The sequence below is a fragment of the Prunus persica genome, chromosome G5 (assembly GCF_000346465.2).
Source record: "Prunus persica cultivar Lovell chromosome G5, Prunus_persica_NCBIv2, whole genome shotgun sequence".
Taxonomy (NCBI): Eukaryota; Viridiplantae; Streptophyta; class Magnoliopsida; order Rosales; family Rosaceae; genus Prunus; species Prunus persica.
In genome coordinates, this window is record NC_034013.1 from 11,386,225 (window position 1) to 11,402,342 (window position 16,118).

Sequence of the window (16,118 nt, forward strand, 5' to 3'; positions counted from 1 at the left end):
TGGTTCAGATGAACCCTTCTTCAACATTACCCTGGTTGTTGAAGTTGCAATGAGGAACAAGAATTTTGGGCATTTTTGGTTTGATCCCAGCACAGCTAATGTCACATATGGGGGGTGTCATAGTGGGCAATGGAGACATAACCAAAGCAAGAGCCAGTGCTAGGAAGACAAGGATATAATGAATGTGATGACCATTGAAGTGTGATCAGCTGGGGTACTATTAGATGGTGCCAGGGTTAGCAATGAGCTTAAGTTAAAATAACAACAATGGCCTTGTAACTAAAAACCAAAATAATATTATAGTTCTACAACAAATCCAAGTTTCCCACAAAGAAGAAAAATATATACCAAAGAATAATGAAATAACAAAATGATCCAATTAGTCTTGATCACTCCCAAAGCCACATATTAAACTAAACATGTGGCCAATAGCTAAATTTCCAAATTTGCAGTCCTTATAAAGTGCCTGAATTGCGACCCTCCGGCACTCACTGCCCACTTCCATTGTAAAGTTTGGACAACCTTTGTGAACAAATCAAATGCTATGGTGCAGTCCCATTGTGGAAGACTTCCTCTTCTTCATGATGAACATCAATTCCACCTCTACAGTCAATTTAGCTTGGCTGCTTAGCATCAAGACCCCATTCCTCCACTCACTGCCAGAATTGGAACTCTTCGGCAATGCGTTTGAATTCAAACTCACTGTGACATCAATCTTTTTGGTGGAACGCATTCCAGCCTTGCTATAGGATTCAGGAATAACAACTTGCCCCACAGCCAGGACTTGGTACGTAGCAGTGCCTGCATTGACTCTTCTGGCGCTTTAGCTCATCAGTGGATTGCAAAGACTCTCCATCACTTTTTGGATTTCCATTTGCTGGTGCCAATGGAGCCAGCATTCTTTGATTTACTGGAAAGCTTTGGACTAGAAAATGTTCTTTTGATGTTTGGGTGTCTAGCCTCTAGAGTGTAAAATGAATTGAGCGTGATATACCTATATTTAGTTGTTTGTGTAACCAAACGCGCATCGTTAGAGGCTTTGGCTTATAGTCTTCTAGAGAGGGTCGATTAATTCCCATGAGGCGCTTATAACAATAATAAATAATATATTCGAGCTTCTTTCTTGCAAGACGAAGTTATTATGTCCAATGCTAGCTTGGACTTCGTCAGTTTCACATTTTGAAAGGTGTCCGTAGGCGCAGCCGCGCAGCAAACATATAAATATAATAAGTATAGTAGAATAATAGTAATGGTTCTACTAGTCAATAAACTACAACCCAATTAATTATTTGCTCGTTTTGATTCCAATTTCCAGCAAGTTTACACCGTCGATATTATTCCTGCAATTAACTCATTGACCAAATTGTCTATAAATACCACACAGCACTCACCATTGATGCCATTACTCATCAGTTCATATTTTACAGATCGAAACAGAGAAAAAGCAGAGCATTTTCTTTTGAAGCTTTCCTTCCTTCCACTAAAAGAAATCAACATGGCTTGGAAAACAAATGATGCAGAATCTTTGCAATCCTCTGACGAGCTGAAACGCCAGAAGAAAATCAAAATGGCCATATATATTACTATTTTCGTTGTGTTTCAGATCATAGTTATCACCGCAATGAGTCTCACTGTGATGAAAGTCAAGACCCCCAAGTTCAGGCTAGGCGGCAACATCAACGTCCAAAGCTTTGAATCTGTCCCGAAAACGCCTTCATTCGACATGAAATTCACAACCCAAATCAGGATCAAGAACTCAGCCAACTGGGGTTCCTACAAGTTCAATTCTGCCAATGTCACGTTTCAATACCAAGGCGCGACTGTGGGAGTAATTGATATCGCAAAGGGCAAGGTTGGATGGCTTTCGACCATAAAAAGAAATGTGGAGGTGAGTTTGAGTTCAAGTGCAATAACTGGTTCAAATCTTGGAAGCGAATTGAGCAGCGGGGTGTTGACGCTCAACAGCGTGGGCAGATTGAATGGAAAAGTTGCAATTATGTTCATAATGAAGAAGAAGAAGGCTACCAACATGAACTGCACCATAGCTTTTGATGTGGCAGCCAAGATGCTCAAATCTTTAGAATGCAAATGAGCGGAGTAGCTAAGCATCCGGGATGCATCTTCAGCATTTGGATTGCGACTAGCTAGTTCTTGATTTGTGACTCTTCTCATTCTTTTTATTCTTTGTATCTGTCTTGCGATTGGATTTGTTATAGAGTTATAATGGTATTTGTTTTCCCTACCACTCCCTTTTTTTTTTTTTTTTTTTTTTTTCTCTTCTTCTTATTTTTTCATTGAATATACAATGGTAATATTCCTTCTGTGAGTGGATTCCGTTATTATGTGTTATTTTTTATTTAGAAAAGATGGTATTTCATTCAACCGAAAGGAACATTACATTGTAAGAACTAGCATGTTAACAGCTACCTTGTTAAAACCTTCCCAGAGAAACAAAATCCTGGGGTAGGAAAGTGTTCCACCCATGCTATTGACTAAATGGAAGAGTCAAACAACTTATATGAAACAAACAAACCTAAACCCCAACCACAAAGCCCTTAAAACAACATCCCATCACTTCGTAGGTATTGGCAAAGAAGTCCTCCTATAATCTAGAAAAAGCATCGTAGTTCTTCGTACAGAGTCAAAAACGTACTATAGGTATCAGAATAGATCCAGCCAATCACCCAACCACAAAGCCATTAGAACACATCCCATCACTACGCAGATACTGTCAAAGAAAGCCTTCTATGATCTAAAGAAAGCATCATAGCTCTTCGTACAGAGTCAAGAACGTATTATGAGCATCATAACAAATCCAGCCAAACACCAACCGCCACCTCCAATTTTCTTGATCCAGAACCCCAGCTGACAAGCAAGGGAGACCAAGATTGGCCTCTTAGCTTGAAGAAAATTCTGAAGAAAGATCTTCATAGTAGGAACGTTCAATGGTTGCCAAGCCCACGAACGTTCCATAGGAGAATTATTAGGGAGATCTTGGAGACCCCTCGAGGTTGGTCTCCTTCGCCTTGTCAACAACATCCTCGATACAAAAACAATGCTTACGAGAAAAATTCGTGCCACTAACAATCAGATACCCAACACTAGTTTTCACACGCTTCTGATTCCTGCTTGGTGCCGCATACTTGTCATTCCCTTGAGCAGAAGAGGCGGCGGCCATCTCCACAACGTTAAGATGGAGACCCCTCACCAATGATTGGCTCCTTAGAAAGCCAAAAGGAAGCCAACGCAGCCATCCCACGGAGAACAAATGAGCAAAAAAAAAAGTCATATCCAATTCACCAAGAAGAACCACAATAGGCAATTAGAGAAGACTAAGAGAGACGGGGCACAAAATGAGTAAAGAAAACTGGAGAAACCATAACCCTAGCCGTCAAGGCTCTCCTCGCATGAACGAGAGAGCAACCCGTTATTATGTATTGTTTGTTGATGACTTTTATGTATTTTTAGTTAACCCTATTTTTATGTAGTTAATCTTATTTTTTATGTAGTTAACTCTATTTTTTAATTAATAAAACCGACAGGGTTAGACATTGGACTTGATTTGTTAACTTATGCAAATACAGTGACCAAATTGGGAAAATTGAATCATGGTGACCAAATTTGATTTTGAGCCAAACCCCAGTGACCAAAAATATTATTAACCCTATTTAAAATAATAAGGTTAATTTCTTTTATGGAGCAAAGAAAAAGGTTTTGCTGCTTGTTAAATGCAGCGTTCCTTTTTTTTTTTTAAAGAGGGGCATGGGTTGCGTTAAAACTAAAGCATAGATAATATCAAAACCAAGCGTTCAAAAACAATTGGACTTTATGAAAGTGGAAACGATGACGTCGCAGATGTGCCTCCTTCCTTGCGTGGTCTTCTTCTTGTTGTGCAAAACATTTTAAGACCTTGTCGTTGATGGACTACGCAATTATCATACACAAGCCACGCAAAGATAAAGCACACACGAAACCACAAAGTACACACACACACACACAAAGAACACAATAATTTATAGAGGTTTAGCGTTGTGCCTACGTCCTCATGGTGATCCTCGAGAAATTCACTAGTATGAAAGAACCCCTTTGGTTACAATTAACAACCCCCTTTGATCTCTAACAAATCCTATCTCTCTTTTTTCTCACCCTTGGCTCAAACCCAATTTGATGCCTTAGCTTTCTAACGTTACAATAACCTAGCGCTAAAGTACCTATTTATATTTCATAGGGCTTTAGTACAATTATACAAGGAATAGGAAACTTAAAGGGCTCCAAAACTAGGAGAAAATATGTCCAGATTCACCAGGTATACGCATTGGATTCTTGCCTCTCGCTCGAGCACCACTCGCTCTACTCGAGCGCCTATGTTTGCTCGAGTCTGAGTTCTGCCACTCAAGTAGGCACTCAAGCGCTTGGGTCTGGGTGAGATGTATCGCTCTGCTGCTAGAGCGCCTGTAGTTTCTGCTTGAGTGGCAGAGCCCAGTCAAAACTACTGCAGCTCTTTTGACTGTCTGTTTCCTTCACTCATTTTGCATCTTTAAATGAAACAACATCAACAATCTCCACCTTGGCGGGCCTTAAACACCTTGTGCCCCCTAGAACTTCTTCAAACCTCTTGGAAACCGTTCTAGTAATTACCAAAAGCTCCACCTCAATCTTTAGCATGTAACAAGATTGAGCAAGCTTAAATAATGTCTGAACTTCTCGGTCGTGACTAGCTCGGTCAAGCAATCCGAAGCTTTCTCATCCTTATGAATCGTCTCTATTTCAATGTCTCCATCATTCACCTAATCCCTTATCCGGTGGTACCGTACATCAATATGCTTAGACCTTCCGTGAAACCCTTGATTCTTGACTAAGCATATAGCAGTTTGACTGTTACTTTGTATCACCACTAAGTCTTGGGCTATCCCGAACTCTTTAGCCAATCTTGTTAGCCATAATGCTTCCTTAGAAGCCTCTGTTAGCCCCATATACTTAGCTTCGATAATAGACAAAGCAGTAACTGATTGTAGCACCACTCTCCAACTAATCAGTCCTTCACTACAAGTGAAAACATACCTCGCTGTGGATCTCCTCTTCTCTATGTCTCCCGCATAATCTGAATCCACATAACCCGACACACATGTCTTTCTTTGTTGTCTTTCAAGCAGAATCCCAAGCTTTTTGGTGCCCTTCAAATATCGAAAAATCCACTTCACCGCATTCCAATGTTGTTTGGTCGGATTTGCCATGTATCTTGAAATTACACTCACAGCTTGTGCTAAGTCAAGGCATGTCAAACCATTGCGTATATGAGAAACCCTACCGCGCTTGCATACTAAACCTTACTAAGGACTTTCTTAGGCACTTAGTCTAAAGTGCTCTGCCAAAGGAGTAAACATGGGCTTTCAATCCAACATGTTGAATCTTTCAAGTACCTTATAAATCCTATGACAGAAATCCTTAAATCTATAATATCCTCCATTTGGATGAGGAATTGAAAATTACATAGAATTCTAAAATGACAGAATTTATATTTCCATCATTTCAATTTCTGGTAATTGAAGATTTCAATGTTTGGATTTATGTATGTCAAATTTTGTAAATGGCATTATGAAAATTGTGAAATGACACCTATCTTGGTGGAAATTAAAATTAGGAATTTGATGCCCTAATTTTCACTATTTTTTCCGAGGGTCATTTAATAAATTCCGTGCTTAAGTTGCCAAACAAGGGAATTGTCAATTTCTCCTCTTAAATTCCCAATTTTTAGTAAAATTCTGAGTTATTTTCCCTTATCCAAAAGGAGGGTAAGTAAAAAGATCTTAATTATAGAAATCCATTAAAAAAAAATCCTACAAGTCATTGTATTTTGCTTAAATACGGAAGACTTTTTTATATCCTTAAATAGTCTTTTAAAATCTCAATTGAATACACTCTCTCAATTTTGTTTCGACTGCGAGCCCTTCTTCCTTTTGGGTCCAATCATCACCATAAAGTGTGACTGCCACATAATTTTCCTTTTGTGGGCCTAAAGGGAAAAAAAATCCATATATAAGTTATGCTTCTCGCTACATTCAGGGCTCGTTTGGTACACTGTATTAGACTTTGGATAAGAGTAAATAGTCTATGTCAGGTTTTTGGTGTCAACTTGTATTATTTAATTATCCGACTATCTTATACGGGTTGGGCTTTTAATACTCTCCTTACTTGACTAACTAATACAACCCACACACCCCGGTTTAGATAATGCACACTTAATTATACGGCTAGGAAAAAAGAACATGTGTTCTACGAAAAAAAAAATCAGACGCTCTTGTCATCTTCTTCTCCCTAGGGTTCTTCTCTGCTATCTTCTCCACATGTTATTTTCTTCACTCTTCTCAAGGTATCCATCTCTCACTCTCTCTCTTTTTCATACTCTCTCCAATATGCTTCTTCTTGCTTCTTCTCTATTCTTTATATATTTAAATTTTTTATTAAATTTTTGTGGAAATTAGGTTATGAATTTTTCTTTTTTCACATTTTTTTTAATCGAATGTTTTCTTTCTATGTGATATAGTGATTCGACGTTGTGGGAATATTTAGATTGTTGGTATTAAACAGAGTAGTGCAAGTTTTCATCCAAAAACAAACAACTGTGCTAGTGTTGGTAGTTTAGTTGATTACATACATCCCACATTCAGGTTCGTACAAATCCACTTCAATAAAACTTCGGATTAAATTGTTGCCAGGCTTTTGTATACGTTTCATCTCAAAAAAAGAAAAAGATTTTTCTGAAGTTAATTCTAACATCAATTTTGACAGAGTCTTACCCATATTTGACGAAATGCATTTGAACCATCAAGTAATAACTAAGATTGTGAATTTTAAAAAGAAAAGGAAAAGAGAAAATTTATCAATCATGAAAATGGTTCAAGAGGTATCGAGTTTGTGGCCTCGGCTCTTTTGATTGCAATGCTTTTGTTCTGCTGCTACTTTCTCCTTCTTCTTGTTGTACATGGAAACTTTGATGTCTAGTACAGACATATGCAGATCAATATTCATAATACAATTATAATAGTTAAACCACATATATTTCTATATATGCAAGCATGATGGTATTTTGTAGTCATCCGTCATGTGTAGAATTCTACTTATTGTTGTATTATTCTAATTTTACATGTAGTCTTGTGTAATGCATGATTATTTATATTTCTAAATAGTCTGCTATGATGTTATCCGGAACATCACTAAACACAGTATAACTTAGTCAAACTATTTATTCGGAACAACACCAAACACCATATAAGATTATGGATAAATAGTCAGTATTCTCCGGAACAAATTAATACTATCCGACAGGCATTTAAGTTTAGTTTTTTTTTTCCTGGAAATGCCAAAATATAACCAGACGCGCATGGTTAGAGGTTTCGATTTCTAGTCTTCTAGGAAGGGTCAATAACTTTGAGGAACTTGGACTTTGTAATGAGACACATACAGATCTTTGTTTGTGTGGAAGGTAAAGTCTTTAAAGCCCTCGGAGCTTTCTTTTATTCTATACTTTGATTATCTTCGAAGGGTCAATACGCGCAGCAGATTATATACTAGTATAATAGGGTTTCAAGTCACGTTCTCAAACATCTAGAAGAAGGGCTCTAGAAGTCAATAAACTACAACCCAGTTATTCGCGCGTTTTGATTCCAATTTCCAGCAAGTTTATACTCTCGATATTATTCCTCCTCATTAACCAAGTTGTCTATATATACAACACAGCACCCACCCACATTCTCACAATCAAAACACTTCCTCATCACTTCATATTTTACAAAGCATTTTCTTTTGAAGCTTTCCTTCCTTCCACTAAAAGAAATCAACATGGGTGATGCAGAATCTTTGCATTCCGCTGATGAGCTGAAACGCCAGAAGAAAATCAAATTGGCCATCTATATTACTATTTTCGTTGTGTTTCAGATCATAGTTATCACCACAATGAGTCTCACTGTCATGAAAGTGAAAACCCCCAGGTTCAGGCTAGGCAACATCAATGTCGAAAGCTTCGTATCTGACTCGGCAGCGCCGTCATTCGACACGAAATTCACAACCCAAATCAAGATCAAGAACTCAGCCAACTGGGGTTCCTACAAGTTCAATGCTGCCAATATCACGTTTCTACACCAAGGCGCGACTCTGGCAGTAATTGATATCGCAAAGGGCAAGGCTGGATGGCTTTCGACCATAAAAAGAAATGCGGAGGTGAGTTTGAATTCAAGTGGAATAACTGGTTCAAACTTTGGAACTGAATTGAGCAGCGGGGTGTTGACGCTCAACAGCGTAGGAAGATTGAACGGAAAGGTTGCAATTATGTTCATCATGAAGAAGAAGAAGGCCGCCAACATGAACTGCACCATAGCTTTTGATGTGGCAGCCAAGACCCTCAAATCTTTAGAATGCAAATGAGCGGAGTAGCTAAGCATCCAGGCGTCATCTTCAGCATATGGATTGCGACTAGCTAGTTCTTGATTTGTGACTTTTCTTATTCTTTTATTCTTTGTATCTGTGTGGCGATTGGAATTGTTATAGAGTTATAATGATGTATTTGTTTTCGTTACCACTCCCCTGTAGTTATTTATTTCATGATGATCTATTCCTTGATATTTACTTATTTATAGTCTGCTTCTTCGAAGTGCCCGAATTCTCTAATGGTGGGTGCAAGTAAATCCTCAAGTTATACGTATTTGTAAATGATGACAGTTGCCCAAATGCTGCAGCTACACTACCATGCAAAACAAATAAATGCTCCAGGGGGCCTCACTACTTGACTCTATATGTTGCAAAGAAATCTCCAGTTTTGATACCCAATTGATCATCAGCCATGATGGAGCCTGACAAGTTCCCCATATTAGTACCTACATGAAATGTTATGCATACATTGCTGCGTTTGCTGTGTTCCATACCTTAATCATACTGGCTTTTGGATTATTCGCGATGCCAACTGAAACTCCTACGGTCAGGGTGAGATCTGTGGCAATCCGAAGCCTAGACTACTGTGGTTCAGATGAACCCTTCTTCAACATTACCCTGGTTGTTGAAGTTGCAATGAGGAACAAGAATTTTGGGCATTTTTGGTTTGATCCCAGCACAGCTAATGTCACATATGGGGGGTGTCATAGTGGGCAATGGAGACATAACCAAAGCAAGAGCCAGTGCTAGGAAGACAAGGATATAATGAATGTGATGACCATTGAAGTGTGATCAGCTGGGGTACTATTAGATGGTGCCAGGGTTAGCAACAATGGCCTTGTAACTAAAAACCAAAATAATATTATAGTTCTACAACAAATCCAAGTTTCCCACAAAGAAGAAAAATATATACCAAAGAATAATGAAATAACAAAATGATCCAATTAGTCTTGATCACTCCCAAAGCCACATATTAAACTAAACATGTGGCCAATAGCTAAATTTCCAAATTTGCAGTCCTTATAAAGTGCCTGAATTGCGACCCTCCGGCACTCACTGCCCACTTCCATTGTAAAGTTTGGACAACCTTTGTGAACAAATCAAATGCTATGGTGCAGTCCCATTGTGGAAGACTTCCTCTTCTTCATGATGAACATCAATTCCTCCTCTACAGTCAATTTAGCTTGGCTGCTTAGCATCAAGACCCCATTCCTCAACTCACTGCCAGAATTGGAACTCTTCGGCAATGCGTTTGAATTCAAACTCACTGTGACATCAATCTTTTTGGTGGAACGCATTCCAGCCTTGCTATAGGATTCAGGAATAACAACTTGCCCCACAGCCAGGACTTGGTACGTAGCAGTGCCTGCATTGACTCTTCTGGCGCTTTAGCTCATCAGTGGATTGCAAAGACTCTCCATCACTTTTTGGATTTCCATTTGCTGGTGCCAATGGAGCCAGCATTCTTTGATTTCCTGGAAAGCTTTGGACTAGAAAATGTTCTTTTGATGTTTGGGTGTCTAGCCTCTAGAGTGTAAAATGAATTGAGCGTGATATACCTATATTTAGTTGTTTGTGTAACCAAACGCGCATCGTTAGAGGCTTTGGCTTATAGTCTTCTAGAGAGGGTCGATTAATTCCCATGAGGCGCTTATAACAATAATAAATAATATATTCGAGCTTCTTTCTTGCAAGACGAAGTTATTATGTCCAATGCTAGCTTGGACTTCGTCAGTTTCACATTTTGAAAGGTGTCCGTAGGCGCAGCCGCGCAGCAAACATATAAATATAATAAGTATAGTAGAATAATAGTACTATTTTCGTTGAAGCTTTCCTTCCTTCCACTAAAAGAAATCAACATGGCTTGGAAAACAAATGATGCAGAATCTTTGCAATCCTCTGATGAGCTGAAACGCCAGAAGAAAATCAAAATGGCCATATATATTACTATTTTCGTTGTGTTTCAGATCATAGTTATCACCACGATGAGTCTCACTGTGATGAAAGTCAAGACCCCCAAGTTCAGGCTAGGCAGCAACATCAACTTCCAAAGCTTTGAATCTGTCCCGGCAGCGCCTTCATTCGACATGAAATTCACAACCCAAATCAGGATCAAGAACTCAGCCAACTGGGGTTCCTACAAGTTCAATCCTGCCAATGTCACGTTTCAATACCAAGGCACGACTGTGGGAGTAATTGATATCGCAAAGGGCAAGGTTGGATGGCTTTCGACCATAAAAAGAAATGTGGAGGTGAGTTTGAGTTCAAGTGCAATAACTGGTTCAAATCTTGGAAGCGAATTGGGCAGCGGGGTGTTGACGCTCAACAGCATAGGCAGATTGAATGGAAAAGTTGCAATTATGTTCATAATGAAGAAGAAGAAGGCTACCAACATGAACTGCACCATAGCTTTTGATGTGGCAGCCAAGACGCTCAAATCTTTAGAATGCAAATGAGCGGAGTTGCTAAGCATCCGGGATGCATCTTCAGCATTTGGATTGCGACTAGCTAGTTCTTGATTTGTGACTCTTCTCATTCTTTTTATTCTTTGTATCTGTCTTGCGATTGGATTTGTTATAGAGTTATAATGGTATTTGTTTTCCTTACCACTCCCCTTTTCTTCTTTTCTTCTTATTTTTTCATTGAATATACAATGGTAATATTCCTTCTGTGAGTGGATTCCGTTATCTTGTATTATTTACTGAGGACTTTTATTTTTTTGTAGTTAACCCTATTTTTTTTTGTAGTTAATTAATCCTATTTTTTATGTAGTTAACTCTTTTTTTTAATTAATAAAACTGATAGGGTTAGACATTGAACTTGATTTGTTAACTAATGCAAACACAGTGACCAATTTGGGAAAATTGAATCACGGTGACCAAATTTAATTTTGAGCCAAACCCTAGTGACCAAAAATTTAATTAACCCTTTTCAAAATAATAAGGTTAATTTTTTTTTTATGGAGCAGATAAAAAGGTTTTGCTGCTTGTTAAACGCAGCGTTCCTTTTTTGTTTTAAAGAGGGGCATGGGCTGCACTAAAACTAAAGCATAGTATCAAAACCAAGCGTTCAAAAACAACTGGACTTTATGAAAGTGGAAACGATGATGTCGCAGATGCGCCTCCTTCCTCATGTGGTCTTCTTCTTGTTGTGTGAAACATTCCAAGACCTAGTCGTTGATGGACTACGCAACTATCACACCCAAGCCATGAAACCACAATGCACAGACGAAACCACGAAGTACACACGCACACAAAGAACACAAGAATTTATAGAGGTTCAGCGTTGTGCCTACGTCCTCTTGGTGATCCCCGAGAAATTCATTAGTATGAAAGAACCTCTTTGGTTATAATGAAGAACCCCCTTTGATCTCTATCAAACCCTAGGTTAAAAGAACCTAAATTGAGTCGAGGCAAGTGTTGGACACTCTGACCTTAAGACGAATTATGCCCCACACTGGTGCTTATGGTTCACTAGCGTTTGCCTCCCAGGATACAACAACTCCCCTCCTTATGAAAGAAGCACTGCAATTCACAAGGAACTTTGAACCAAAATTATGCAAGAACCTCTCTTTATGAAAACTCTAATGCTCTCTATATATGAAAGTATGTATGTAGAGAATTGATTGAATGAATAAAACTGTAGGATGATTGCTCTATTTATAGATGATGAAATACCTTTTCCAAAAAGGTATCCCAATCTGAAAAGGCAAACAATGCATCCCTTGATTTGAAGAGTTGTCACCCCCCAATTGAAGATGTCTTTAACCCAAGGGTCATGTCCCAATGGATTTTATTAATTTCCATTCAAATAGAAAATTAATATTAAATAAAATAATATTAAATTTCTCACAATCCCCCACATGAATGGAAATTAGTTTCAACAATATGCAAATGATAATGCAGAGTTAGAGAGAGTTCCTATTAGAAGAATATAGCATCTGGATAGGTAGTTTTTGGCTTTGAACCTGCCATAGTGAAGTACTATCAGATTCACTTGGCTAATCAGTGAACGTGATGTCTTGAACTGTTCAGCCGTTTGTGTAAACCCAGACAATAATACTCACACAATACCCTTCTAGACATATTTGGTTCGATCGGTTGTGCTCGTTTTGGCCTTGAGCAACTCCTGGTTTCATAAGCGCTTTAGAAAATTTAGCCCTAAAAATTTTCATGGAAACGGCCCCATTTCACACTCATATAGGTGACTTCTTATTGGTAATATCCTCTTATATCTTACTCGGATAATCAAGGTATTGGAATCATTAAAAACATAGCTTAACCTAAACACATTTCATACAACATTGTATCATCATAGGATATGGGTAGGAGAATATATCTCCGCAGTGTTATTTTTGAGTTATCATAATTTAGTTATCCCTTTTGAACCTAGATCTTGGGATCTCCCGTCAACTAGGTTGGGTTTCCACTATGACGACTCATTTGACATGGGCTTTAACCCCATTCCCCTCGATGATCTATAAACTTTCTCTCGGTTCAAACCTTTAGTAAAAGGATCCGCCAAATTATCTTTTGACTTTATCTAGTCAATGGTAATTATACCACTAGAGAGCAGTTGCTTAACAGTGTTGTGTCTTTGACGTATATGTCGAGACTTGCAGTTGTACATATTGTTTTGTGCCCTTGCAATTGTAGATTGACTATCACAATGTATACATATAGCAGACACATGTTTTGGCCAACATGGAATATCTTCTAAGAACTTACGTAGCCATTCAGCTTCCTCACCAGCTTTATCTAATGCTATGAACTCAGATTCCATAGTAGATCTAGCTATAACAGTTTGCTTAGTAGATCTCCATGATATAGCCACATCTCCAATTGTAAAGACATATCCACTTGTAGAATTGGAGTCTTTAGTATCAGATATCCAATTAGCATCACTATATCCTTCAAGTACAGCTGGATATCTTGTATAATGCAGTCCAATATTTTTGGTGTATCTTAAATATCTTAGAACTCTGACTATAGCTTTCCAATGATCCCTTCTAGGATTACTAGTATATCTGCTTAATCTATTAATAGAGTAAGCTATATCAAGCCTTGTGTAATTCGTAAGATATATGAGACTGCCAATGATACGAGCATATTCTATTTGTGATACACCATGACCTATATTCTTCACAAGATTAAGACTTGGATCATAAGGTGTTCTTACTAGACTAGCATCATACTTGCTAAACTTCGCAGGTATTTTCTCAATATAATGTGATTGGGATAAAACTAGTCCATTAGATGTTCTAGAAATTTTAATCCATAGAATCACATATGCTACTCCCAAATCTTTCATGTTAAAATCATTGGTCAACATTTTCTTGGTAGATTTAATCATCCCAATATTGCTACCAATAAGTAACATATCATCAACATAAAGGCAAATAATGACAAAACCATCTTGAGTGCTTTTCATATAAACACATTTATCACACTCATTGATCTTGAAACCATTTGAAATTAGTGCATTGTCAAATTTCAGATGCCATTGTTTTGGTGCTTGCTTTAACTCGTAAAAAGAATTAACAAGCTTACAGACTTTCTTTTCTTGTCCAGGAACAATAAACCCTTCAGGTTGTTCCATATAAATTTCCTCATCTAAATCACCATTTAGAAAGGTCGTTTTCACATCCATTTGATGTATCTCATGATTATGCAATGCTGCAATTGCAATTAACATTCTTATTGATGTTATTCTCGTAACTGGTGAATATGTGTCAAAGTAATCCAATCCTTCTTTTTACTTATAACATTTGACAACAAGCCTTGCCTTATATTTGTCAATTGATCCATCAACTTTCATCTTCTTCTTAAAAATCCATTTATAACCCAATGGTTTATTTCTAGGAAGAAGATCCACAAGTTCCCAAGTGTGATTCTGCATGACGGATTCAACTTTGGCATTAATAGCCTCTTTCCATAAAGGAGCTTCAGGAGAAGTCATGGCTTCTTTGTAAGTTTGAGGCTCATTTTCTAACAATATAAGTTAGAAACTCAGGACCAAAGGATTTGGTTGTCTTAGCTCTCTTACTACGTTTGGGTTCATGTTCAGGTTCTGGTTCTGGTTCTGCAGTCTATATTTTCTTGATGACTTTCTTGGCTATCGCTATTAACAGTATCATAGGTTCTTTTAAGTGTATTTCTTTCTTGTGCATCCTTGTAAGGAAATACATTTTCAAAGAAAGATGCATTCCTTGATTCAATAATCGTGTTCACATGTACATCTAATATATCAAATTTGTGTCCAAGGAAACAATATGTGCTACTGTTAATGGCATAACCGATAAAGATACAGTCAATAGTTTTGGGTCCTATCTTAACCTTTTTAGAGGTTGGAACCGCAACTTTAGCTAGACACCTCACATTTTCAGGTATTTATAGGAAGGCTTGTGACCTTTCCATAACTCATAAGGTGTCTTGTCTAACTTTTTATGAAGCAATTTGTTGAGAATGTAATTAGCAGAAAGTAAAGCTTCCCCCCACAAATTCTGGGGTGCTCCAAAACTTACTAGCAAAGCATTCATCATTTCTTTTAAAGTACGGTTTTTGCATTCAGCAATACCATTTTGCTGAGGTGAGGATGGAGCAGTAGTTTGGTGAATAATTCCATGTTGGGAACAAAACTCACCAAAAGGTGATTCATATTCACCACCTCTATCACTTCTTAATATCTTTATTTTCTTGCTAAGTTGACTCTCAACTTCACTTTTATAATGTTTGAACATTTCTATAGCCTCATCTTTGCTTCTTAGCAAATATACTTGACAATATCTTGTACAATCATCAATAAGTAATAAAATATTTTTTACCACCTCTAGTTTGTACAAATTTCAAATCACAAATATCACTGAATTAATTCTAGAGGTTCTGTACTTCTTTCTATAGACTGGAATGCTGATCTAGTTAGTTTTGCTTCAACACAGGTTTCACATTTATTATGGAAATCAATATGAAACTTAGGTATTAGTTCCATGTGAATTAATTGACGCAGGTTGTCATAATTAACATGCCTTAATCTTCCATGCCATAAATCAGATGACTCTAGCATATAAGCAGAACTAACTTTATTATTATTAACTTTGTGTACAACAGTCATTACATTCATCTTGAAGAGTCCATCAGTAAGGTACCCTTCCCCACATACATTCCATTCTTAGTAAGTACAAACTTATCAGACTCAAAGACTAACTTGAACCCATTCTTGCTAAGCAGTGATCCAGAAACCAAGTTCTTCCGGATCTCAGGGATGTGAAGTACATTATTGAGAGTGACTTCCTTTCCAGATGTCATCTTTAAAACTATTTTCCCTTGGCCATGAATTTTGGAGGTGGAGGAGTTTCCCATGAATAAAGGCTCACCTTGATCACTTGCTTCATATGTAGAAAACATCTTCCTTTCAGAACATATGTGGCGTGTAGCTCCAGTATCCACCCACCATTCCTTGGTGTTGCCCACCAAATTCACTTCAGACAAGACTGCAGAAAGATTAATATCTGACAAATCAGTTGAAAGCTTGTCTTCTTCAGTCATGTGTACCTCAGTCTTGCCTTTTTTATTTTGGTGGCCTTGTCCATTTCTACTTCGGCAATCCACAGCTCGATGCCCTTGCTTATTGCAATTGAAGCACTTTCCCTTAAACTCCTTGGACTTCTTGGAGTTCCCTTGACTTGAGCCTTCTCT

At 37.9% G+C, this 16,118-nt stretch overlaps 3 protein-coding genes across 3 annotated transcripts; all 3 read left to right on the forward strand.

Moving 5' to 3' along the window:
* Window positions 1,436–11,103, forward strand: LOC18775828. The gene is made up of 2 exons (XM_007210895.2): window positions 1,436–1,495; window positions 10,284–11,103. Exon 2 carries the CDS (start codon window positions 10,284–10,286, stop codon window positions 10,878–10,880), a length of 597 nt encoding a protein of 198 aa, XP_007210957.1. The 5' UTR covers window positions 1,436–1,495; the 3' UTR covers window positions 10,881–11,103.
* Window positions 1,496–2,092, forward strand: LOC18777592. Its single transcript, XM_007211086.1, has one exon. The coding sequence runs from the start codon at window positions 1,496–1,498 to the stop codon at window positions 2,090–2,092; it is 597 nt and encodes a 198-aa protein (XP_007211148.1).
* Window positions 7,749–8,638, forward strand: LOC18777956. The gene has a single exon (XM_007210097.2). The coding sequence runs from the start codon at window positions 7,840–7,842 to the stop codon at window positions 8,419–8,421; it is 582 nt and encodes a 193-aa protein (XP_007210159.1). The 5' UTR covers window positions 7,749–7,839; the 3' UTR covers window positions 8,422–8,638.